The 25,414-nt window shown below is 45.0% G+C and overlaps 1 protein-coding gene across 1 annotated transcript in view; it reads right to left on the bottom strand.

Moving 5' to 3' along the window:
- CPS1 (carbamoyl-phosphate synthase 1) overlaps positions 1 to 25,414 on the bottom strand; it is a 91,452-nt gene that overhangs the window by 36,107 nt on the left and 29,931 nt on the right. Inside the window, exons 14-21 of the mRNA XM_035571114.1 lie at positions 24,238 to 24,427; positions 21,874 to 22,031; positions 20,981 to 21,109; positions 18,290 to 18,434; positions 17,702 to 17,912; positions 14,811 to 15,009; positions 12,458 to 12,634; positions 8,456 to 8,574 (exon numbers count right to left, since the gene is read on the bottom strand). Of these exons, the coding sequence (XP_035427007.1) occupies positions 8,456 to 8,574; positions 12,458 to 12,634; positions 14,811 to 15,009; positions 17,702 to 17,912; positions 18,290 to 18,434; positions 20,981 to 21,109; positions 21,874 to 22,031; positions 24,238 to 24,427 (1,328 nt within the window). The remainder of the gene's footprint in view (positions 1 to 8,455; positions 8,575 to 12,457; positions 12,635 to 14,810; positions 15,010 to 17,701; positions 17,913 to 18,289; positions 18,435 to 20,980; positions 21,110 to 21,873; positions 22,032 to 24,237; positions 24,428 to 25,414) is intronic.

The following is a 25,414-nucleotide window of genomic DNA, read 5'->3' as shown; positions in this document are numbered from 1 at the left end:
CTTCCATATGTTCTTGTTCTCCCACTTTTTAGCGCTCCTAACTTTTGCTGTTTATTTCACATGCATTGCTTTCCCCCAGACATCTCTGCAGCTCGATGGTTTCTTGTCCGTTTTGATTTTTCCACCTTCTCCATCCTCTCTTTATTCCCTCTATCGCACACTTTTTTCTCCCGTGCTCTTTTTGTTTCACTTTGTTTTGACTCCACCTATACCCCTGGTAGTTCCTGCCTGTCTCTGTTTCTAAGCTACCTTTTCTAAGCTTAGCTTTTAGAAAAACATAAAAAGCCTATGTATTTTTATCAGCACTTCTGCTTTTCATCTTCATTGCCAAGAGCATCCTTGCCTGCCCAATAAATCAATATTTTATGAGCAAGCAAGCTCTGAATCAGGAAAAAGGAAATGATTAACAAACAAGCAATTTTCCTAAATCAGAGCTTTTGAATTATGTCTTCTGCTTGATGGGATTTTTAAATAAATAGCATTATGTTATTTGAGTGGGAGGAGAGGGGTAAGGCCGCTTTATTGGAATGTGTCAGGAAGCTGAAGCATGAAAGAGTCATTGGATTTTCCACTTCAGCTTATAGAGCAGCTCCACTGCCCTCAGTGAAGCCAGGCAAAACAGGTGAGAGGCACAGAAGTGTTGAGCCAGCTAATTCTGAAAGCAGAACTGGGGACCAGAAACTTCGGAGTTCAAGCTCCTGGGTAGGAGTTCCAACTGCCCCCATCACATCACTCCTTACTCCAGCAGATCCTGCTCCTTGCTACTCTCTTAAGGAAATGGTCCTGCCTAACCCAGCAGGGTGAGCTTCCCAGGATTTGGATCTAGTCCTAAAAGCAGAAAGGTTTCCCGAAGACAGATCCGCTTTCCAGCACCCCAGCTATTAAACCCTGCAGTTTCCATGCGCTGACTCCTCCGCTGCAACAACTGCCCTGCTTCTCCAGAGCCCTTCCTCCTTTCTGATTACAGCTCAGAGGCAGGACTTCTTGCGTGAAGTGTGAACGCCAGAACTGAAGGCATGGATGAGTGCTTTACAATAGGAACACAGCAAGCAAAATCTGCCAACTCCCTGGCAAAACAGATGCTAGCCATCGCCAGCTGTTAGGAAGGATGCAGCCATGTTTGATTCCTCTCCTGAATTCGGCATTCTTTAAGTACAAGTGAGCAGACCTGACGAGCCAGTTCCCATGCATGTTTGCTCCCTTGCTCTCCCTCCCTTCTGTCTCAGAAACACACATTGCTGGCTGCCATCCGATTAGCAACAGAAAGAAAATTGCCTTCATTTGCAGCTGGTTTCAACTCTTTTTTTTAATATATCATTATAACAATATCATTCATTGTCCTCCCCATCAGCAGGGTGGGCAGAAAAGCAGCAGTGATAATTTTGCAACACGATTTCCTTGCCTTGGGCTAGCAGCTCAAGTCAGGTCAGGACATTTACTGGCACATCCTTGTCGGGTTAGGATGTCCATGCAAAAAGGGAACTGGTTTTGCACAGGCCAACCAGCTTGCAAGAGAAAAGCTGAATACCTAAAGGGGAGATGAAACTGAGTTTTTCCTCTAGTAGTCCCAGTGCATGATAAAGGTAAGAGACGTGGCTTTCAACACATCCTTAATACAAGAGAGGTGGTGGGAAGGTCTGTTCAAGCAGCACCTAGGCAGGAAAGGTTTCCTCTTTTCTCACTGCCCTGGAGGCAGCTTAATGTAGAGGAAACACACGAGGATCACCACAAGGCAGGAGAGGTTTGAAGTAACAACCGAACCCTGTGGATATAAGCAAGACTTTTGCCATATAACAGGTAAAGAAAATCAGCACAAGTCAAACACCCAGCAGTGCTGCTTTCCAACTACTTGAAACAATGATCTGCCATGAGATTTCCATTTCCTGATACTGATGATTTTTAGCATTTATATCCCAACTTCCATGTGAAAAATATCAAGAAACATGCAAACAGTAGGTAGGGTGATGATTATATTGCCAATAGCAAGACTGAGACACACAGAGGTGAAGGGGTGATGACTTTTCAGATCCAGCATTGACCTAGTTCTGTTCCCACAGCCTCTGCTCCCACCCAGCCCTTTAGACTTGCTGGGGACACTGAAGCCAGAAAGGGCACTATCAGGCTGATCTCTTTGAAGGCTTGAGTGTGTATGACCCTTTCAAGAGCTCACCAGAAATCCAGCACTAAAATGAGAAGAGGAAATCTCAGTTCTGGCTGTTCCCAGAAACATGACCCAGTCCTACACAGCTGCCTCTCACCTTCCCCTGGAGCGTCACTTACTCTTCAAATACAGGCCAAAAGACTTCTAAAGATTGAACTTCCTCACTAATTTATAATCAATTCTGAAAGAAGGGAAGATGAAATGGCCACGATTCCTCTAACACTCCTTCTCCTAACATTCACCTTTGCAAAACGGCCGGAGCGTCAGAGCTTCAAAACCAGATGATCAACCTTCTTCCACGCTGCCACAATCACTTAGTGGCCGTTCATTTCTCAAAAAGCCAAGTTCACCCCCCCATTTCTCAGTTTATAAACAATATAAGCCTTTCCCAAATCTTGCTCGTGCCCCTTTTCAGCTTCCAGTGTTGACTTGTTGCTTTTTGTTTAAAATTCTACCCTGTCATCTTTGGAACGCCATCCACTCCCTTCTTCTTCAATAACAAACGATAAGAGGAAATGGAATAAATTCCCCTTAATGAGGAAATTTTCACCTGGCACAGAGGACCTGGGGAAATCTATTAACTGACTGGAAGAACGCCGGCAGCATTGCAATTACCAGGAGAGGCTGCTCGCTCCAGCACGGCCCTCTCTTCCACTTGACTGGCTTTCATCTGATCCACCAGTTCAGGAGTAAAGCTAAATAAACGGGCTGGCAGAAAGCCCCAGCTCCATATGGAAAGCAGCGCTCTTCTTAGCCCCCAGATTAAGCTCTGCTTCATTTTAGGTACGTTGTCATGTTTATGCCCATCCTGCACATTACCTAGGCACATGCTAGGGAACCTTAAGCAAAATAAAATAAAACAAAATTTAAGAGAAAAATAAAAATCAGGACCAGTTTGTGAACAGAGAGGCAAAGCCTGGGCTGTGAGCATCTGGGACACGTTTGGGCTTTGGTTCACACCTGCCCTGTACGCCCATGGGACACTCCTGCAGATCACCTCTGGTTTATCCCAGCAGTTATTCCCGTGGTATGGGCACACAGGGGGGATCTGCACAGGTGAGCCGGCTTAGTCCTGAGCTCAGCTCCCCCTAAACCTGGAGGGGGTGAATTCAACACCAGTTTGGCTCTTGCAAGCGAAGCAGACCAAAAGCAAGAAGTGCTGGAGCCAAGATTCCTGAGGGATCTCTTTACCCAGGAGTGTCACAGAATTGGAGCCTACCTGATTTCAGGGTGGACTGCCTACAAAGAAGTCTTCTTCCTCTCTCCCTCTCTGTCCCTCTCCACTAAAGACTCCTAATGGCTTCCTTGATGCTCCTGATGTTCTTACACGATTTTGAACATCCTGCAACTAAAATAATGAGACTGGTGTGTAAATTCCCTCCCTGCTTCTCTTCTAAAGGAGACAGATTGTTACCACCTTTCCCCTCCTGAGAAACTCAAAAAGCTGCCAAAGGGGGGTTCAGGAAAGCAGGAGCTGTAAACCAACAAGCTTCACTCACTGAACTATCACCACTTCAGTGCTCTGCATCTTTAACGTTCACATCTTTGGCTAATAAATCTCATGGAGATTCTCGATTTAAGTAACGTTACAGCCTCACGTTGTGCCCTAAGACCCGAACGACTCACACCTACAATTAAGCAATGTGCTAAAGCAGCAGCTCAAACAGCAGCACTGCCAAAAACGGGTCCTAGATGCTTCCTCCAAGCTTGTTTCCCACCCCAGGTAAAGAGAGATCTTTGGGGTGTTTGCTGGGATGCTGCACTACAGACTCCCCACAGCAGTATGTGCAGTACTGGAAGCAGAGATTCCCCCAAGGCTTTTGAAGAGCAATGCCAGGCTATCGTAAGTATCAGGGAAGAAAATGCATACTGAGTTTCCACAGACGTGCAGATGCTTTAAAGGAAAATACAGCTGTGAAGTTACCAATGGCTCTATAAGACAAACAGAAAGTATCCTGCGTTGGATCCTACAAAGCACAAACAGCGCTGAATGACTACTTATACTGTATTCCCCTCATACACTGAATTCCTAATTTGTTCCTCAGTCTGCCCTGCCCTCCAGTTCACTCGGAAGACAAAAGTAATCTTCCCAGTTAGTTAAACAACAAATATGTCAGTAACAGCTCCTCAAACAGCACAAATCCATGCAGCCTCATGTTGAGACACTGGGCCCGCTCTGCTGTATACCCACGCAAGATCTGACCTGGGCTCTCTGACCTGTCCCAAAAGCACCCAAGTCAGCAGAAAAACTGCTCCTGAGGAGAGCAGATGTGCAACAACCACTGTGGAGCAGCACCGTCTATTGATGGCCTGTCTGCTTTTTCCTCCGGTTTGTTTCCTGAGTCACCTGCTGGAGCTGGGCTTTAATTCCAGCACCTGTAATGCTGTGGCTACTCCACCACAGCAACATTTTGAAATCGAGTCGTGCTTTCAAAACACACCTTTCACAGACACAGGCTTCTAAAAGGAATTCACAATAAACCACGGGCCGCTGAGCGGAGCACCTGGCTCCAAACACTGGGCTGAGGCGGGACTCCCACTTTCCTCTGCTTCCCCACTTCCGAGCCTGTGTCTCCTGAAGAAGGAGAAGGGCAACGCTCGGGGCTGCACCTACCCCTTTCAAACACACCACAGGCCAGGAGGTGTTTTTATTCCCTGTCCACAGAGCAAGGACACGCTCTCCGCCAGAACAAAGCTCTGAAGTACAACACTATAAACTACGGTGGTGTCATCATTCCCCACTGCTAGCGGGCTAGCAAATTTGTTATCCACCAAAATGGAGGATCTGCTGTTCTTATTAATATTAACCTGAGCTTTAAGGAGACAGAGTTCAGCTCCCTGCTCTGCCAGACTGTCTTTGAGACTTTGGGTAAGCCTTACTGTCTGTACTCACAGCTCCACTGCAAAGTGGGGGTTTATCATGCTCCTCTTCTCTCACTGGAATTCAACTAGACAGCCTGTTACCGATACCAAAATGTTCCTTTTGGGGCACTATGCTCACACTTCTGACTACTGCAAGACGGCCCAACCTCCCCTAGATCTCATGCAGATTTACCCCAGGAGAGAACTGGACCCCACTATCCCTTCTTTTCACCCATCCATAACCCTGGCCTTAAAGTCCCGTCTCACTCCTGGTTGTCTCAGACACCTAGATGTCATCTGTTCAAATTTCCTTCTCGATCACAAGCTGACAGCGTGACAAACAGCCACTGGGGTCACTCCAGGGCCCTCCCCTCCATTTTCTTTCATGACACTGGGCAAGGCCACAGCTAGGGAAAGAATTTCCTGCTAACTGCACGTCCTATTGCACGCCACTGCTCCGTCCACCACTGTCCAGTCATGGACTGGCAGCATGAGATCAGGCTTTTTCTTGCCATGTGCATATGTACACATGTAAGTGCAGTGGGGCACGCTGCACTTAAGATTTCTTTACTGAAGGTACGAAGGTAACAGACAAAAACAACAACAATGCAAGTCATGACTTAAAATGAGAAATACGGAGGTCACAGGAGAAACACGTGTTTGATGTGTGTGATATTACTGGATATTCTTGAAGGTACCCCCAAAATGTCTCTCTTTTCCCCATTCAACTCAGGCCATTTGCTTTCCTGCAGACAAATTGCAACACCTGAAGCAACGCTTCCTCCATCTTAGAGGACCCAGAAGCAGAGCTGAATTGAAACGTTGCTGCAGTATGACCAAACCTACACAGTCTCATAAGTACCAGGTCCAATCCTCCCCGGAAAGAAGTTTGCTGGGTCAAACGTAAGTGAGGCAATGGGTGCCTTTCCCAATTTCTGCTGTTTCTGCAAATGATTGGCCTTGCCAGGACAACAGTGAGAACAGACAAATGTTTGTAAGTTAGAAAGGTCTGTTGCCCCCCTAACGTTATTCCATATAACACTTCACACATGGAAACAGCTTCCCTGCATAAATCAGTGAGGCCTGGTGCTACCTTTTTAATCACTCCATGCAGGTCTGGCATGGCAGCACGCAGTGAGAGTGCTGCCTGCTGAACTGCTCACAAAGGTCTCCCTCTGCTTCCGATCCCCCTTCCCCACCTGCCTGCCATACCTGCTTGTTCTAGCTCTGAATTTCCTCTTGGCAGAGACCAACTCCTTGTTACCAGTTTCTACAACAGCTCTGCTGGGCCCAAACCAAGACTCTGGACAGAGCTGTTCTTCCAACTGCGTCCAAAATCTTGCCACAGAGCACCCCCAAACCAACCAGGAGACAAAAAGGAAGGATGGGCTCGACTGAACAAAAAGTGTTGTCTGTAACCAGCAGCAGTGCCTGGGAACAGCAAAATGCTTTTGCTTATGGTAACTGTATTTCAGCAACAAAGATTTGGAGCGACGATTGTATCACAGCCCGTTCTTTCCAATTGGAAATAATCCCACAGCACAGGTAAAACTCCATGCCAGGCATACTGGGGGGCTGGAAACAGCTGGCTGCAGGAGGAGCACAGGAATGCCAAGTCTCATTTGCATCACTCAATTAGCTTTCCCTTGGCTATTGCGGAGATGTGCTTCCAGATGTGGCTTGCTGGACCAGCCTCTTAGCTCGGGTCAGGAGTGCTTTTTCCCAGCTCTTTGTCTCCGTGCCATTGTGCCTTCAGCATAATGCAGCCGGACAGTCCGTCCCCACTCTTCAGTGCAGTCTGCGAGGTAAGAGTTTTCTTGGGAAGGTTTGAGTAAGGATGCCAGACTGAAAAGCTGCACTGACCAGTGAATAAAACTGACTGTATTCATACACCTGAGCCGCGTTGCATGAATCCACTTACAGGGGACACAACACTGGCTGCGTGATACAAAGGCAAGGCTGGATACCACAAAAGGGCTTGCTGGAGCAGATCAGCTCTGCAGCCTGTTGCTTAGTCACCAGGAGGATGAAAAACAGCGTGGGATGGCACTGGCTATTCGTCGCATTACTAGAACTATTATTTCCTGCCACCCATAGCAGAGAAAGGGAAAGGAACCTCAGCGATAAAGAGCAGTTTGGCATGATTAGCATCTCTGGAGTGATGATGGTGGATTTAGAGCAGCTGAGGCTGGGACCAACCTCTGGGGTCCAGAGTGCACCATTCCTGAATGTGCCACTCCAACAGCAAGGAAATCAAACTGATTTGGGGCTTTTTTTGCTTTTTCTCCTTCATCAGGAGCTGCACGTATATTTTTAAGGCATTCAAGACAAATGCAACATGACACAGATGTTAGAGGGCAAAAGCTTGTGCAGCTGAACAACAGACTTCTGTAAATAATCAAGCTACTCCTTCTCTCCGTCATCTCCCTCCACGTTTATTTCTGTTTAGCTCCAGATCCAGCTTGTTCCGGGGGGCAAAGGAGACAGAGAGCTGCTCAATTAAAACCGTGCAGCTGGTCAAAGAAGCAGAAATCACAGCAGATGAAGTTAGTGACGCGCTGGCTACAGTGCGCTCCCAGTGCCATCATGTGGTGAATCGTGGTTAAGACAACAAAAATGCGAAGCAGAAAAGCAGGCCAACACGCAGCCAGTAACTCAGCAAGGAGGTGCTCCCAACCTCATAAACCATGAAGGGAAAGCTCAAGTCAGCAAGAGGCTGGAACTGAAATATAGCTGAGCACTCTAATTTACTGCTATCTTTCCGACTTAGCTTTAGATGGTCATTTTTCTTAAGGAAGGAAGATTTACATTTAAATATGTCTGAAATTATAGGTGTTTGAAAGTGCAGTGCTAAAGCAACACGTACCACATGAACACATACCACATGATCACAGCAAGGCAGAAAAATTTAAAAATCCATCAGCCAGGCCCAAATAAAGCCCTGCATTTGACCCTCGGGTATAGTAAGGAGGACTTGTTAGCGTTAGGTCAGAGGTTGGACTAGGTGATCTTGGAGGTCTCTTCCAAGCTAGATGATTCTGTGATTCCGGATGAGTCCCATGTTGGAAGGCAAACTCTGTCCTAGGTACGTGAGTGCAGCCTGCTGTTACTACTGCAGGCCATCCACATCCCCAGTCCCAGCCTCACAGATGCAGTAAGGATTTTCCAAAATAAACCAGCACTTACAAAATCCCCATGGGCAGCAAGACGCCCGAACCCTCGAAGTTCTTTTCCCCAAAAGAGCGTTCTCAGACATCTCCTCGGTTTGGGTGAGGCAGTCAGCTGGGGTTTAAGGCAACTCCACTTACACTGAGCACCAAAATAAACTCCTCAGCATCAACTGCATCAGTGCCCAGGGCCTACCACGGTTTTCCCACCAGAAAGACCCCTAGTAAGAGCAACGTGTCCTAGGACAAAGCTGTTTTCTCTTACCTGTTTGCTTCCTTCAGGATCTTCTCCACGTTCACAATGCCACGCATCTTATACAGGAACCACTTGTCAATGGCCGTGAGCTTGTGAATGACATCCACAGGGACTTCGTTAGCCAAAGCCTGCCAAAAAGAGGAGAGCACCAACCATGCATGAATACGCGCTCCGCAAATAGAGCAAACAGCAGCAGCAGCTGTGGAACAGAGACATACGTAGTGGCACAGGTCAACAAATCAAAGGTCTGCCAGGGGAACCCAAAATGTGCCCCTCAAGCAGGACATAGGGAGGGACCAAGCCACTTCTGCACACCCTCCGGTAACGAGAGCTGGCTCCTGTTTGAAGAGCTGAAGGATCTGCTTTTTACAGAGCCAGCAGCCAAACTTCAACTGATGGCAGCAAGGCCTGGTGGCCACTGAGTATGTGTCTTAACTACCTCTGGCCAGGCACGTTCAGTCTGCAGAACTGACTCCTCAACTGTACCCCTTACCCCCAAGTCACTTAAATCTCCATCCCACTGTCACCTCATACCTGCAAATATTAAGCAGGAAGGTCCAGATTCTCAGCTGTGGAGCAACTCACTGCTTTGGAGCATAAGTCTCAATTCATCTTTGAAAAACTAGACTGACTCAGAACACATGGCCTTGAAATACTTCTGAAGTGAAGGAGAGTCCAGTCCTGGGTGACACTCAGCCACAGTTATGCTGTAGCTGTGGTCTTGCTGGAGCTGTTTTATTTATTTCTAATATTTATCCAAGTACCCACACAATGGGGTTAAAAGGATCCTCACAGAGCTATGCAAAAGACAGCATTTGACAGGACACCACGCTGTTTTAAAAAAAAAACTCAGAAATTTGTTAGTGCCCCAGCATGGATACAGTTTTATCTTCTATCACTGATACTTCCTGGGTCTCACCAGTGGTGTACGGCTACAACTCTCCTGATAAAACAACCATAATCAACCTTGACGATAATACCAGCACACTATCTTCTCTGAGCTGAAGAAATCAGGCTCATTAATTTGTTACCGTGCTTAATTGTTTTCTTGCAGGGCAACATCCCTGGAACAAAGCCAGAGGAACGCCACTGAAGAAAACTCCAACAGTAATCCGGGGATGAGCTCAGCCACTGCACACCGGCATCATTCCTCCCAGCCACCAGGCTGCAGACACGATGTCGTACCATCAACGCTTGCTTTGGTGCAGTGATAGGGTGATTTTATGGTAGCAGAGAGAAATGTAGGCCACGTCACTGCTGTGCTCCACGGGGACATTAAATAACTGAATTTAATTTGGGATGGGGACAGCTCTCTCATAGGGCACTGCAAAATACTGACACCACCTCAAAGAAACTTCTGCTTTCTCTAAAGGATTCCCAGGTTGCTCGCCCAGGCCTCCCTCTCTTGTCCTGAGAGGTAGTAAGTTGCTGACTGAATTAATAGCCTGCCCTTAGCACCCAACAGCCACTGGGTGTTTGGAGGGTGAGGTCACACTACAATGTTAGTGGGATTCCTTCCGCCCACCTGTTTTCACAAAGTATGGGCATGGTTTTGGGATCTCCAACCTTCAGTCATGGGTTGCTGAACCACACACACACAGGTAACGTGACCACACACACTTATTCTGCTTAGGATACTTTATTTAAAAGTCCTTCATGGGAAACCGAAGAAAACAAATGCCTACCTCTCTTTCATCAGAGGAGGGGAAGAGAAACTAAACTACCTTAGTAGTTTAGCTCAGCCACCCGTGCTGTCTCTAGGGCACCCTTGTTCCTTCTGTCTCATCCCTGCTCCCCAGAGGAAGTATTTAGCTGTCCGTGGATGGGAGCACGAGTGTAAGCTAACATGTCTGCAGCGTGGACACCTCGGAGACCATGACCCTTGTGTGAAACAGTACAGACTGAGTCCACATAAAACAAACAAAAAAAAAGTCCACATAAATCCACTTACATACAAACCCTAAGAGTCACAAAAAAAGCTATAACCCAAACAGCCCTCCTTGCCCATCAGGTGCAGCTACACCCTTGCAGCACTTGGCCACTGCTCAAAGAGCAATTGTCATCTATTTCAGCCTCTCTCCCAGTGGCCTTTTTCTTCTTTTTTGAAAAAAACACATTACAACAGGGAGTCTCACTACAACAGCGGTAACTCTGAATGACAGCTGAACTGCCTTCTCTTTCACCTGAACAGTTACTGTTTTCATCAGTCAAGGAGACAAAGAGAGAGAGAGAGAAAGAGCAAAAAGCCTTGGAGAGCTGGCAAGTGGGGCTTGTGGAGGGGAGGAGAAGACACACAATGAGGCTCCATCCGGTTTCAAACAAAGCTGAGGGCTAATAGGGACTAGCTGTTGGCTTTTAAATGTCAGCAAGCTGGAAAGGGATTTCCAGGCCCACTGCCCCAGCTGCTGGAGGTACCCCTTCCTGATATTGCTCGCCTCAGTTATTAATGGAGATGAATTAGTGCACAGTGTCAGACAGAGGCAGCTCTTTACAGGGAGGGATTAAGACTTTGATCTGGCTTTTTTTGATAGTTGACAGTGAAAATGCCACCAGCTGGGAACACCCAGAATGTTAAGCTTGGCCCTAACTCACCTTTATCTGCCTAAATCCCCTGTGTTAACATGGGGCTAAGATTAACCTTTATAAAAGCCCCCTGAGCCACTCAGAGAGATGAGAAAAGATTTTCCCTCAGTTGCAAGAGAAAGCTGTAATAGAGACCAAGCGCAGCTGCTGAAGGATGTTCTACACTTATGAAGACGCATATTTCCCCAGCTTGAAAAGCAAGAGTCAACAGCTGGACAAGCTGTACGCCCACAGAACATCTTGTGCTTTTCATTCAGATCATGAAAACCTTTTTTACAGACACAGTACAACCCCAGCTCCCCACTGGAGTAATGAGTTATTTACACAAGCACAAGGGTCTTAAAGACTCTGCCATGCCAAGTCAGCAACAGAAAACACAGTAAGTGGGCTTTCCTACCAGGAAGGCTTCTGATCCTAAGAAAAAAAAAAAAAAAAAAAAAGGTTTGCAAACAAAAAAAATGTCTTAAGTGTGAGCTATAGAAGACAACTGTCCCCTTTTCTTCAAAGACGGTGTGGGCAGATGGACAAGTTAACTGCAGAAAAGCCAAGAGGTGAAATTGCCCCTACTCTGTACATTGACTAACCCCACACTTACCATGAGATATAGACAGGCAAACACCATGGAACTGAAGGCAGAAATAATTTCGCACCCTCGCTCCTCTTACAGTAACATGAACGCTTACCCAGCAACCTTGAAAGATGAAGTGGTTTGCCTACTGTGACAGGAGACAGGTTAAAGAATGCTAGGGAAGAAGTTGAGCCTGTTTCAAAGAACAGGGGATTCCTGGATGCTAAATTTAATGTGGAGTCTTAATTGCTTTCAAGTTTCAAGCCCATACCAATGCAACAATTGCAAAAAGACAATACTCTCAGACTGCAGCTTATGACTCCATTGTCCTTTGTTTCAGTTCGCTTCGTTTTCTTCCTTCATCCCTTTCCATAAAAGGAATGGCAATCTGCCAAACTGGCCAACTTGACTGTAGCTTCCGCCAGTGCAAATAAGGGCTGAATATTGGCCAGCATTTAGCAAGCAAGTGTATTATAGAAATAAACAAAAGCAAGCGATCCAGATTTCCACCAACACTGCCACAGACTGAACTGCCAGGACACAGGAACACAACAAGCATGGACTTGGATTGCATCAAAAGGCAAACATGTTACCTGAATACAGAAGATCCAAGAAAACACAGATGTCAGCAAGAGAAAGTAAATATATCCCCCCAGCTGTTGTGCTCTACAGAAGAAATTACGCGTGATAGAGATTACCTGGACTTGAGCAGCAGCGAAGATGCTACACAAACAGTTCAAGTGTGCTTGACAGAGGAAAGCAAGGGGGTGAGGAATGCTTGACCTCTGCCACCTCAGTGGACCCAAGCCGTTAGCAATCATTCAAGGCACATCAGTCAAGGGCTTTTGATCTTTTGTTACCTTGGCCATTGCATATATCCGAGTGCTGGATGGCTCAGAAAGTTCCTTCTGGAGATCTGTGCTGGCTGGCCAGGCTTTACTCAGGGGCAGGAGTGAAGTGAAGCCATCTACAGAGGGGTGGCACATTCTCAGGGCTTTTTGGAAGCTCTCTTCAAAAGTGCGGCCGATAGCCATAACCTGTAAGGGAGAGCACATCAGTAACGGTGAGCTGCTGCCCAGCTCTCCCCTGAGTAACAGATGGGTGTAAGTTTAAACCACAAGGATGGACAGACAGAAAGCTCACAGCCTTCAACCTGCTCCCCAAGATAGCCATACTGGCTTTAAAACAGGTGCACCTGGCTGAGCCTTGGGAGTCCCACTGCTAGGCCTGCCTCTGCCAGTAATTACCGGCAGGGAGTTTTGGACAAGTGACTCCTATCTGGTTTTGTCTCCCTACTTGTAAAATACAGGCAATTGCTGCTCTCCTCATAAACTGCTTTGAAGCGCTGCAGTAGCGGAAAGCATTATGCAGCAGCACGGGTGTAGTAATACAGAAGGATATTTCTGTTTAACAACCTGTTAGAGGGAGAAACTCACAGTGGGAATTTTAAGGTTCGGAAGAAATCTGCTTCTCTTCCTGTAAATTACATTTAACAGTGACACTCCCCTGTGAGGGCTCTCTTAAAGTGTTATTCCTCCTTGGCACAGCAGCACTGGGGTTTCCCACCTTCAATCTTGACTTCACGTCCAGTAAGAAAAAGAGACTTTCTCTGTGGAAATCTGTGAGGTAACAGAGCCCTTTCTCAAATTTCTACATTTATATTTCCCAGCGCGGCAAAACCCTAACAACATAAAAATCTTCTCAAACACAATGTTGAAAAACGTCAAAGAAAAAAATAATATTGTTTTCTCTTTTCTCACAGCTCCGAGCCCATTGCCCAGCACAACAGAGCTCTGGAGAAGAAAAAAACAAAAAACAAAACAGGCAAAGCCAGACTGTTCAATTAATAAAAATGCAGTAGGTGCTGCCATCTGCTTTCAGGTTCAGGCCTAGGAAGATGATTGTGCCATACTAATAGACACAACGCCGCAAGAAGCCCTTTGCTTTGCAGACACCCTCTCCTCCCGGAGCCTAGTCTTTTTGGTGAGTGCCTCTGCCAGCAGCAAGCTGCATCTCCTAAGCTTCTCCATCCTTGTGTCAGTTCACCCCCAGCAATGGTAGACCAGAACAGTCAGGACTCTTTCCCCTCTCTCTTTACCCAACATCCTGTTTTAAGAAGGATAAGAAGGACAGGGGATTCACGTGGTTCTGCTTTTGTGATAGACAGCCACAGGAAGGAGTCAGTATTTTCCCCCTGCAAATGGCTATGGCCAGCAAGTGATGGCCATACGGCTGATGGTTCATAGGACAACTGCATTCAGGAGCTCCAGCTCTACAGAACAGTCCAAAAAACCCTCAAGCAGAAAGAGTTAATATCAGTAGGCATCAGCTCACTGAAAAAAAGCTCATTGACATTAAAAGCCAAAACTGCAAATGAAAAACGAAGTTCTAATTAATCCTTCTAATTGTGATGAAGGCTCATTGTGTGAGCAAGGTAGAATTGATGTTAGGAAGGTCTCGTGTCAAAATAATTTAATAAAATAGCTACTTGAAAAGCATTAGGAAAAAAAGGCAGCTAAAAAAACCACAAAATTAATTATTTTGCTTTGGTAGCTGATAATGTAATTAACTAATTAAGAGTGTAATTTATCCATTTCCCTCCCTCTTAAAACTTGGTCTGAAACTGCTGCTATTGTCGCAGACACCTTAAAATCAGGGTTTAAAAGTCCTACTATCATGTTCCAGACATAAGAGACTTAATCATGAAGATAAATAAGTCAGAACTTCAGAGCCATATCACACATTGTGTTTGGATTTCAAGAGCAGAAGTAGGCCAACGTTTGGCATGTGGATTTAACAGGGAGGACAAATAATTACGGGAACAACTATGAGCTGTTGTTCATCTACATCACTGAAAATCTTAAACTACAGTTCTTGAAGTTATACTCAAATTAACCATCACTACAGAACTCCAAACAAAGAACTCTGGGAGTCCTGTCATGAGTGTCAAGAATGTAGCAAACCTCAGGTGATCCAAAGTGGTCTCTTCCTTCAATAGTCAAACCATTTATGAATCCTCACTGTGATATCTAAGATTATACAGCCCAAACTCCTTTCAGTTAAATAGAGTACTGGATACAAATCATCTGAATGGAATTGATGTCTTCAAAAGCCATTGGGCCCAGGAAGATAGATATCCTGAGGACTTTCAAGAAAGAGAAATGTCTTTCCCGAGTGGTACAGTGGAAGGGAAGGAGAGCATCTCACACTCACCTCTCCCACACTCTTCATGGAGCTTCCAATCCGGTTAGAGGTGCCCTGAAAGCGGTCCAGATCCCAGCGGGGTATCTTGGTAACAACATAATCCAGGCTGGGCTCAAAGCAGGCCGAGGTGTTTCCTGTCATCACGTTTTTGATTTCCGGTAAGGGGATCCCCAAGGCAATTTTGGCAGCAATGAAAGCTAACGGATACCTGCCACAGAGGAAAGGTAGAGAACAGTAGAGTAGGAAGTACTTGCTTTTGCATTTTGCTTGTACTTCAAATGACAAGGAAATGTCATAAACCCCTCAACCTCCTTTATTTAAAGTATTTGCAATACTAAATTGTAACAGTTCTGTGCTCCTGGCACACTTCTGTTAAGTGTAAACTCAGACCGTCTTCCTAGATCAGCTTACAGAGAGAATTTCACCCTGCATGCCTTCACTCTCTTGATACAAATCAGCTGTTGAAAAGAAAGCAGAGCCCCAAGCTTAAGCTGCAGCCCTAAAGTTCAGGACGTTTGGATCAGGTTCCTGGGTTTTGCCACCAACTTCTTAATTCCCCTCTGCCTCACTTTGCACATGTAAAATTAGAACTATGAGTTGTTTGGTTTTGTTCTTCTTTCTTCAAATAGTGAGCTTCTGAGGGCCTGGACTATGCTTTGCTGGTGGCTAGGTGACATAATCCCTGCTTGGTTGCAGTCACAGGCAGTCTACCAGTAAGAACACAGACTAATTGCCCCAGAGTCTTAAGGACAGACCCTCTAAACAGGATGCCCTGTACCCCAGTTAAAAGGTGTTTGATACACAGTACTATAACCAACCACAAGTGACCTGGTGTGGTACCATGGCTGACTGATCCCCAAAACTGGGAGATCAGTGTTTCTCCTTTCCTGTTTTTCATTTAGCAGATGAAGGAAATGAACTTCATTTTTTTTGCCCCTTCTTTATTCTCCCTTTTCTTTTTCCTCAAAAGGAAAGGTGACTTCCCCACACTGTTGCAGAAAGTTGCAGACTTCCTCCAAGCCTCAAAAATGTTACTTTTCATTTGAACACAGGAATCACATGAGGAAAAAATGATACTGGGGGCTTCAACAGTCTACAAAGAATTAGACTTAGTTCAAGGATGGCATTAGGAATGGAGATAACCAGTCTGCAAAGCTGGCCCAGCTGGAGTGGAGGAAATGCAGTCAGCCTGTAAACCTGCCTGTTATTCTCATTTTGCTAAGGATGTCATCCTTCACAATTTTCAGTTGGCTGGAAAAGTCTCATCAGCAAACAAGCTGCTTTATTCCAACATTAGAAGGAAAGTCTCGTCTTGAAAAATCACCTGCAATATTCCCCACATCTTCTCCTTACACCACATACTTTTTCATGACGGGTACTGGCAGCAGAACCACTCCATTATAAAATACACACTGAGTAAGCAGCCAGAGCACTTCTGTATCAGGTGCTGTATACATCAAACAGCCCTCAGCCTAACTTCCTAACTATGATACTGTAAGCATTTCCTTCCCCATAAATCTTCCAGAGTCTTTTGCTCATTCACTGGAAAGGATATTTGCAGTAACCAGTCACCAGCACCATCTGCAAGAAGCCTCTAGCTTGATGAATCCAGGTATCGCATTGCGTCACAGGCCTAATCCAAACGTGCTTTTTGGAACCTTCCTCTGCACAAACAGTTCCCTCCCTCAGGACCACAACATTTGGATCCTACAACATTTCCATCAAAGCCAGTTTCACAATGACTTGTTTGAGGTGCTTCCAGTCACACACAATCCATTTGCAACAGCTCTTCAGAAATCCCCCAGTGCTTCATCACACCCAAAGTGAGTCCAAGCTCTCAGCGCAAAGCTGCCTGAAATCCAAGTGGCTTCAGGCTTTCCAGTGCATCACTCAAAAGCGAGATCCTGGTTGTTTTTTGAGAATCCCAGATGCGTGGTGATTGTCCCTCCTCAACGCAACAGAAGGGTACTGCTTCCTACCCTAATACATTGCAGAGCTACCTACTTAGGTCTGGATCTCGCTTTAATATCCACAAAGCCACCATTTTAAAGATGTATCATGCCCGCAGTGAGACCACACAAACAGGTATGTTTTGCTGCAAGTCTGTCATCCAAAAAGAAAACAATCCAACGCCCACTGTCCAGCATCCCAGTTTATCTCAGCTCTGCTATGGCACTGCAACAACACAGGAGTTGTTGAAAACTGCAAATTACAGATTAATTTGCACCTCTCAACAGCATCTGCAAAGTGCAATTAGGAAGTCAATTTTTAAACTGCCTGCTCTGACCATCCTTATCTTGATTAGTTTATGATTAGCCAACAAAACAAAGCAGCTAGCAATACCACTTGCATCAATCTGACAGACAGCTCGTTAATAACTGTGTCCTCTGGGTCCCAGAGATGATTTGCAGCCAACATATGGATACAGTGGATATGCTTTGTAAGGAGAGCTAGTGGGCTCTCCACCCACACACCTCCTGGGAGTTTTTCCATTTGCAGCAACAGCATCAGCAGGCAGAAATGGACCTGGAAGGCTCACTAACCCCTTCTTCCACCTCCCTGCAGGACTGATTCTCCCAGGGTCATTCCTAGGAGGTGCTGACAGGGACCACCATCCTTAGAAACTTCCCATGCAGGAATCTACATCTCACTGCTCTGACTGCTACAGAGTTGCCCCTAATAGCCACCTTTAGTCTTCCGTCCTGCAAATTAAGCTTCCACCTCTTTGTCTTAATGGCATGGACAGCCAAAGCAAGAGCTCTTCTTCCTTGCAGCTGTTACTTACGTATTTAAATAATACCCAAAACCAAGTCATTGCCTTAATTCTCTTTCTGATCTTCTCCACTCAGTTTTTGTTTGCTCATTTGTTTGTTTTGTGATTGTTCTTTAGATAAACTTACCCTGTTGCCTTGGATGCCAAAGCTGAACTTCTTGAGAGTCTGGCATTAACTTCGATGATGTAGTACTCCAGGGAAGTTGGATGCAGAGCAAACTGGATATTGCACTCTCCCACAATACCCAAATGTCGGACAACCTTGATGGCACGATCCCTCAGCATCTGAAATTCCTCATTAGCAAGTGTCTGGCTTGGAGCCACTACAACAGAATCCCCTGTTTGTCACAAGGTAGCAGAGAAGAAAAATGAGAAGCAGTTCAGCAACAGAAAATTCTAGCCACATAGGTCACTTCCTTTGCTAACCCATTGCCAGTAATGAAGTTATCACAAACATTCAAAAGTGTGGATGCAATGAAAAATACAGATAGTCAGAGTCCCAGAACTGGATTTTGGAGAAGCCAAAAGCCATCTTAGGAAAAATGAGATCATGGGGACAGGTTCAGCCTAACAATGTCTGTTTTACACACTAATTGGCTGCATCAGAGACCTGAAGAGCATTTCTAGAGCCCACTTCATCGACACAACTACATAAACTACTGCATAAAAATAAACAAGAGCAATTTCCAGTGAGCCACTCTATGCCCAAGCCTACCTGTGTGGACTCCCATGGCATCGATGTTTTCCATACTGCAGACAGCAATACAGTTATCAACAGCATCTCTCACAACTTCATACTCTATCTCCTTCCAGCCAACAACTGACTTTTCCACCAGAATTTGGTTAGTCATTGCAAATGCCTAGGAATATGTTAAAAAAAATGAACAGTAGAAAAGAAAACTTAGTTAGATCACGCTTTGTTACACCTTGTTAGAACATATTCAAGGCTTCTGTTCTTCTCCAGACATCCCAGGCCAACTTGAAAATTGAAAGATGAATATAAGTGAAGTTCATAGCACCAATGACAAGCACTCCATGCTTTTCTTCAGAAAAAAATCATTAGCTTTATACAAAAGGCACAGAAAATATTTATGTGATCAAATGGTTAAAAAAGCAGGGCATTTGGGCTCACAATGGCATGTAAATAACAAATAGGAATACAAAAATATCGAAGGCTCCAATCACACAATAGACACATGCTTTTTTTTGTGCATATAGGCAGCCCCATGGGATCTTCATGGGAATTCAGTGGGATAACTCTGCAGAATGCTAAATGACTAAGTGATGGGAAGTGTGGGTGCCAGCAAACACTACTTAATTAATAGCACTAATAATGTTGCTTATCATTGGCATACTAACCAGAAGCAAGATTCGTGATTTATTCTGAAACTAATCTTGCAAGCACTCCTCAGCACAAGAGACAAAAATGAAAAATACAGTTTGTTGGTAAATGAGCATAATCTAAGTGAATAAATGGCCTTAATATTAGCAGATAGAAAACATTAATCACATCTCGCTTAAAAACTTAGAAAGCAACGGGCACATTATCAATCCATCCTTTAGCAAAGCTTCTTCTTTTAATGCGGCACATGAATCAGTTTTCAGCCTCGTCCCCTCTGCAGTCAGCTCAAGCTGTTATTCAAATGCTACCCTTAGGACAGTTGCCAAACTCATGCACAAGAAAAAAAGAAATAGTTTGAAGAGTGGCACTTCACCCAGTCTAAGGAGGCACTGAATTTGTGGTGATGTATCAGGAACACCTAACCGTGCTTGTAGAACAATCTATGCTTCTCTTCTGGTACTGTCTACTGCCTCCTCTCACTCAAACTGAGCTGATGCAGGAGACACGAACTCAAGGCCAGGTTACTTGAGCTAGCTGTGCTGTGAAGAAATACACCCACAGGTGTTCAGTTGTCTGAACCTGCCCAGAGTCCAGTGTTTGAAAATCTGGTTCACAAAATTACTGCAGACCATCTCCATAGCTGAAATGGGAAGACGAGTGTTTCTGCTGGGCTGCTGAAATGAGAAACCAAAGTTGAGCTAATCCAAAAACACCCAAACTGTTTTTCACTGTCAATTTTGAAACATGGTTCTTCATTCAGAATGCTAAAGCTCTCAGTATCAATTTTGAAAGAAATGAAATTCTTTAAAGTAAAACAGAATCAGACTTTTGATATAAATAAAGTTTCAGAAAGACCAAAATTTTCCTAAAATATGAAACTGCTCCATTCCTAAAATTTTACAAAAGCAAGATGCTTATGAAAAGCTATTGCTTTACATTTGTTCATGGAAAAATGGAGATGTTCTGAACCACAAAGGATAAAGTGCTGATCAAAACCATGTTCTCTTATGGAAAAAGATTTTGATATAAACCTTCCAGACAGCTGCACTCACAAGCTTTCTGGGTGAATTTCTGCCTCCTCTAAACAGAAGACCATGTGTAAGCTTGGGTGAGTGAAGTGTTTCCAACCTCAGCCATCAATCCATAAGATAGGGTTACAGTACCCGCTGCCACCTCCTGCATCTGTCAGTCCTGTCCACTGAGCCTCCCGGGGACAGGCATTGCCTAAGCAGATGTTTGCTAAACACTATGTACACTGGCCCCAGAATTTGTTTGCATGACAATAGTGTAAATGAGAAAGAAGAAAAAAGCTATTTTCACATACAGCTCTTAAAGCCATCAGCAATATTTCTTCCTAGAGATACATGAAAGATTAAGAAGGTTAGAAAATCAGGAAGAGAGAAAAACAGGAATTTTAAAGACATTGATGGAGACTTATTTCCTAAAATTCAGGATTTGGGGCAGGAAGAAAAAAGCATTTTATTTTTTTTTTTGATCTTCCCTAATTATTTTACTTTTCACGGCAAATTTAAAGAAAACAATCCCAGATTTCCAACAGAAAGTTGTTTCTTCACAGCCAAACACAGCTGGTAGATGTCAAATTATGAAGAGCATCATCCCATTAAATTTTTACATCAGCTTTTGACTTAGAAAAATACTTTAGACTGAAATACAGCAGAGGCCCAAGTCTCTCAGCTCTTCTGACTCTGACACTACATTATCACTGAGCTCTTCAAAGGTTTCGACTTCCTTGACATCTGTCATGTGTCATTCACTCCTGAAAGCAGGTGAAAGTAATTCACTATGATTCTTCCCAGACTAAAATTGCTGAAACACTTGCTCAGATGAAGACTAGTTTAACCATTTTCATTACCCAAGTCAGTAGCAGGAATTACAAAAAAAAGAGAAGGGCATTAGAAGGAATCAGGATAACATTTTACAGGTAAGATGAAAGGCAGGGTATGTACAACTCCAGTATCTGTGACTATCAGGTGAACACCTATTAAAAAATAAATAAAAATCAGATGTCCAGACTAGTCCTAGAACTTGCAATCGCAGACTTACCTTAGTACCAAGGTCCAGCAAACTTTCCTCATCAGGACATATGCCTGACCCCAGACCACCAAGGGCATAAGCAGAACGTATCATGACAGGGTAGCTAATCTTCTCAGCTGCCTTCAAAGCATCTTCAATCTTAAAGGAGATGGGAATATATTTCAGAGACAATGAGAACAACTCAGATGAATAAAGTCAACTAACTCAGGTTACTCTGATAACTGGAAATCCCATCAATAAGACATTCAGCTGTCTGAAGACAAAATGAAAAGAACGATGTTGGCATTTTAACATTACTTTGTTCTGCCCAACAGCAGAAAAAATGGAACATGGGCTCAAGAAGGTGACTTCTGTCCTCACCGTGGCCTTCCTCACTGATTTCTCGTGTCCTTACCTGGTCTGTCTTCACAGACTATAGCATCGAATAACCCTTCCGACAGACATCCTGGTTTGAGACTGTCTCCTTCAAACTCAAACATACCTTCCACTGAACTAATTACTTTTTCACACTCTCAACCTCAAGAGGGATTTCAGAACTAGGGATTTTTGAGGACTTGAAATCCTAAGCCTAAATGGCTTGTATAAGATTTTTTAAAAAAAAAAAGTGGCCACTGAAATTTTATAAACCTTTGTACTGTCGCACAGAAGTCACCCAACCCTAATTTACTCTTCATTTCAATGGATAAATTAGCTTAGGCCTTCCAAGTGCTTAACTGCATTTTCATCCATTATAAATCACTGCAAACCAGCACCAATCCCCATGAAGTGCCGATGAAAGTGCACAAGCTACAGTATCCACAGTTGTATTTAGCTTTCACTGAACAAAACTAGAAATATTTATTTTTTTTAAATAACTCTGGCAACAATAATAGTAATCACATCTTCAAAATTGTCTGATTTACCGATTCCACTGCAAAGCTAGGAGCAATCTTTTCATTTAGCTCAGTCAGTTTATCAGAAAAAAGCTTTCTATCCTCTGTAGCCATGATGGATTCAACTGATGTACCTAGGACCTTCACACCATACTGCTGCAGGACTCCTTGCTTGAAGAGTTCCACTCCTGCAGAGCAAACAAAGCCACAGCTTTGAGGGCTGATGGTAAATGAAGAAGAAAGTGTTCAGAAGATATCTGACTACCTGACCACTTGTCTGGCATCATCAACAGATACAGTTATTATTCTTTGTCAATATTAGAACTCAGAACCATTACACAAACATTTCTTCCCTAAAATCTAAGAAACACTGGATTACTACTAAAGTTACTGCTTGGCAGTCATCTAAGAGACAAAGCAGTACAGGTGGATACTGTTGCAAGAAGGTTAAATGAATCACAGAATCACAGAATTGAAGGGGTTGGAAGGGACCTCGAAAGATCATCAGGTCCAACCCCCCTGCCAAAGCAGGTTCCTTAGAGCAGGCTGCCCAGGTAGGCATCCAGACGGGCCTTGAATATCTCCAGAGAAGGAGACCCCACAACCTCCCTGGGCAGCCTGTTCCAGTGCTCCGTCACCCTCACTGTGAAGAAGTTCTTTCGCATGTTGGTACGAACTTCCTGTGCTCTATCTTGTGGCCATTACCCCTTGTCCTGTCCCCACAAACCACTGAAAAGAGGTTGGCCAAATCCCTCTGTCTCCCACACCTCAGGTATTTATACACATTGATGAGATCCCCCCCTCTCAGTCTTCTTTTCTCCAGGCTGAACAGACCCAGGTCTCTCAGCCTTTCTTCATAGGGAAGATGCTCCAGGCCCCGTATAATATTTGTGGCCCTCCGATGGACTCTTTCCAGGAGATCCCTGTCTTTTTTGTACCGGGGAGCCCAGAACTGGACACAGTACTCCAGGTGAGGCCTGACCAGGGCAGAGTAGAGGGGCAGGATCACCTCCCTTGACCTGCTGGCCACGTTCCTTTTAATGCACGCCAGGATCCCATTGGCCCTCTTGGCCACCAGGACACACTGCTGGCTCATGGTCAACCTGTCGTCCACCAGGACCCCCAGGTCCCTCTCCTCAGAGCTCCTCTCCAGCAGGTCGTCCCCCAGCCTGTACTGATATGTCAGGTTGTTCCTTCCCAGGTGCAGGACTCTACACTTGCTCTTATTAAACCTCATTTGGTTTCTTCCTGCCCAGGTCTTGCTGAGTGGCGGCACAACCTTCTGGCGCGTCAGCCACTCCTCCCAGCTGTGTGTCATCGGCGTACGTGCTGAGGGCAGACACTATTCCCTCATCAAGGTCGTCGATGAAGATGTTGAACAAGAGTGGACCCAGCACCGAGCCCTGGGGAACACCGCTAGTCACAGGTCTCCAGCCGGACTCTGCGCCGCCGATCACCCCCCTCTGAGCTCGGCCAGGTCTCAACCCACCTTACTGTCCACTGCTCTATCTCACACTTTCTCAGCTTTGCTATCAGGATGTCATGGGAGACAGTATCGAAAGCCTTGCTAAAGTCAAGGTAGATGACATCCACTGCTCTCCCCCCATCTACCCAGCTGGTGATGCCATCATAGAAGGCAACGAGGTTGGTCGAGCACGACTTCCCCTTGGTAAATCCATGCTGACTACTCCTCATACCATTCTTCTCTTCCAATTGCTTGGAGATGGCATCCAGAACAAACTGTTCCAACACCTTTCCAGGGACAGAGGTGAGAATGACTGGCCTGTAGTTTTCCGGATCCTCCTCCTTGCCCTTCTTGAAGACCAGAGTGACATTGTCTATCCTCCAATCTTCAGGCACCTCTCCTGTTCTCCAGGACCTTTCAAATATGATAGAGAGCGGTTCGGCGATCACCTCGGCCAACTCCCTTAGCACACGTGGATGCATCCCATCGGGACCCATGGATTTGTGTGCGTTGAGCCCACTCAGACACTCCCGAACCACTCTCTCGTCAACCAGGGGGGAGCCCTCCATTTCCCAGACCCTTTGTCCTCCCACCAGGGTCAAGGAGTCCCGGGGGGGGGGACTAACCTGAAGCTAACCTTTCCTTTTGATCTCTGCCTGCATGGTCTGAGTACCTCCAATTCAGCTGCAGTAACCAAGAGAAAAGTAAACCATTCTGGGAGCTCATAAGTACTGAAAATAGTGATTAGATGCTACGTCCATAGCTTAGCAATTACTCATTCTGCCATGGTCAGCATCTCTGCCTGTGCCTATAGGCAACACAACAGAGACACAGGTCTTGCACATTTGCACATGAGGAGTCTGCTGAACGTGTGGTGAGAGCAATGAGTTGGCCAGCAAGGGCTGCCGAGGCATCTGTACTGTACTCACCGCAGTTGAGAGCTGTTTGGCCACCCATGCCCAAAATTAATCCATCAGGGCATTCTGCCTTGATGACCTCCGTGACAAAGTGAGGAGTGATGGGGAGGAAGTAGACAGCATCAGCCTGCTTTATGCCAGTCTCATTGGTCTGCACTGAAGCAATGTTAGGATTCATGAGGACAGTTTTCACATTTTCTTCCTAAAAAAATGAAAATCTGCATTAAAGCTAGGTAGGCCTACATGGAAAAAGAGCTAACAGCAGCAGCAAGGACAGAAGGCGTTCAACAAGCAGCTCCATCAACAGCAGAATGTAGAAAGCCTGGTTCCTCATGATATTGTGTGCACTAAAAGATAAACTCTGCCTCTATATGCAAGAAGAAGGTTAGCCAAAACTTTATACCTTTTTTTCTCTATCACAGATGAGAAACTGAGATAAAGAGATAATAAAGTTTATCATGTTTCCTGCTATAACAGTAAGAGGTTTACAGCTCTTTCGGCTGCAGATGGAATTTCACTACAGTTTGCTCAACAATGGAAAAGTTTAAGACAGAGCCAGGCAGATCAACTCTTCTTACTCTCAAAATATCAGTGCATAAAGAGGAAGCCAACCAAGTTTGGCTAAAGAGGCCAGAATATGGTCATGCTTAAAATAAAAAACAAAACCCAACCAACCCCCAAAAAAGCCAACACACCAACCACAGGCAGATAAAGAGCAACACATTACTGCTTTGTTGAAAAGACGTACTGGGAAGCACGCCTCATTTTTATGGGAACTCATAATCTCCAACAATGTCTGGTAAGGCAATAAACTTCTACAGATGAATAAACCCTTTACAAACAAAGCTAGCTATGGATGCAAAATACATTTTAAGAGAAATATTTACTGTATAGGAATAGTGAAGGCTAAGAAACAAGACAGGAAACCTTCAGAACAAACAGGAACTGTGATCAGAAATAAAGAAAGGTAAGAAGAAAGAGGAAAAGAGTTGGTAGATTAAGTCAGCCACCATTCCTCAAGCAAGTGGTATGGAAGAGTTGCTGGGACTGGTATAGAAATTACTATTTTTCTTCTGTTCACAGAAAGCACAAGAACATTCTGAGATTGCTTGATCCACTGGTTTGGGGAAACAAATCCACAGCTCACCTGGAGCAGTGGGATTCTTACTCAGTGCTCTCTCTGATTACT

The sequence above is a fragment of the Cygnus atratus genome, chromosome 6 (genome assembly GCF_013377495.2).
Source record: "Cygnus atratus isolate AKBS03 ecotype Queensland, Australia chromosome 6, CAtr_DNAZoo_HiC_assembly, whole genome shotgun sequence".
Classification (NCBI taxonomy): domain Eukaryota; kingdom Metazoa; phylum Chordata; class Aves; order Anseriformes; family Anatidae; genus Cygnus; species Cygnus atratus.
The sequence above is the reverse complement of the archived record's forward strand: the minus strand, read 5'-3'. Positions and strand labels throughout refer to the sequence as shown.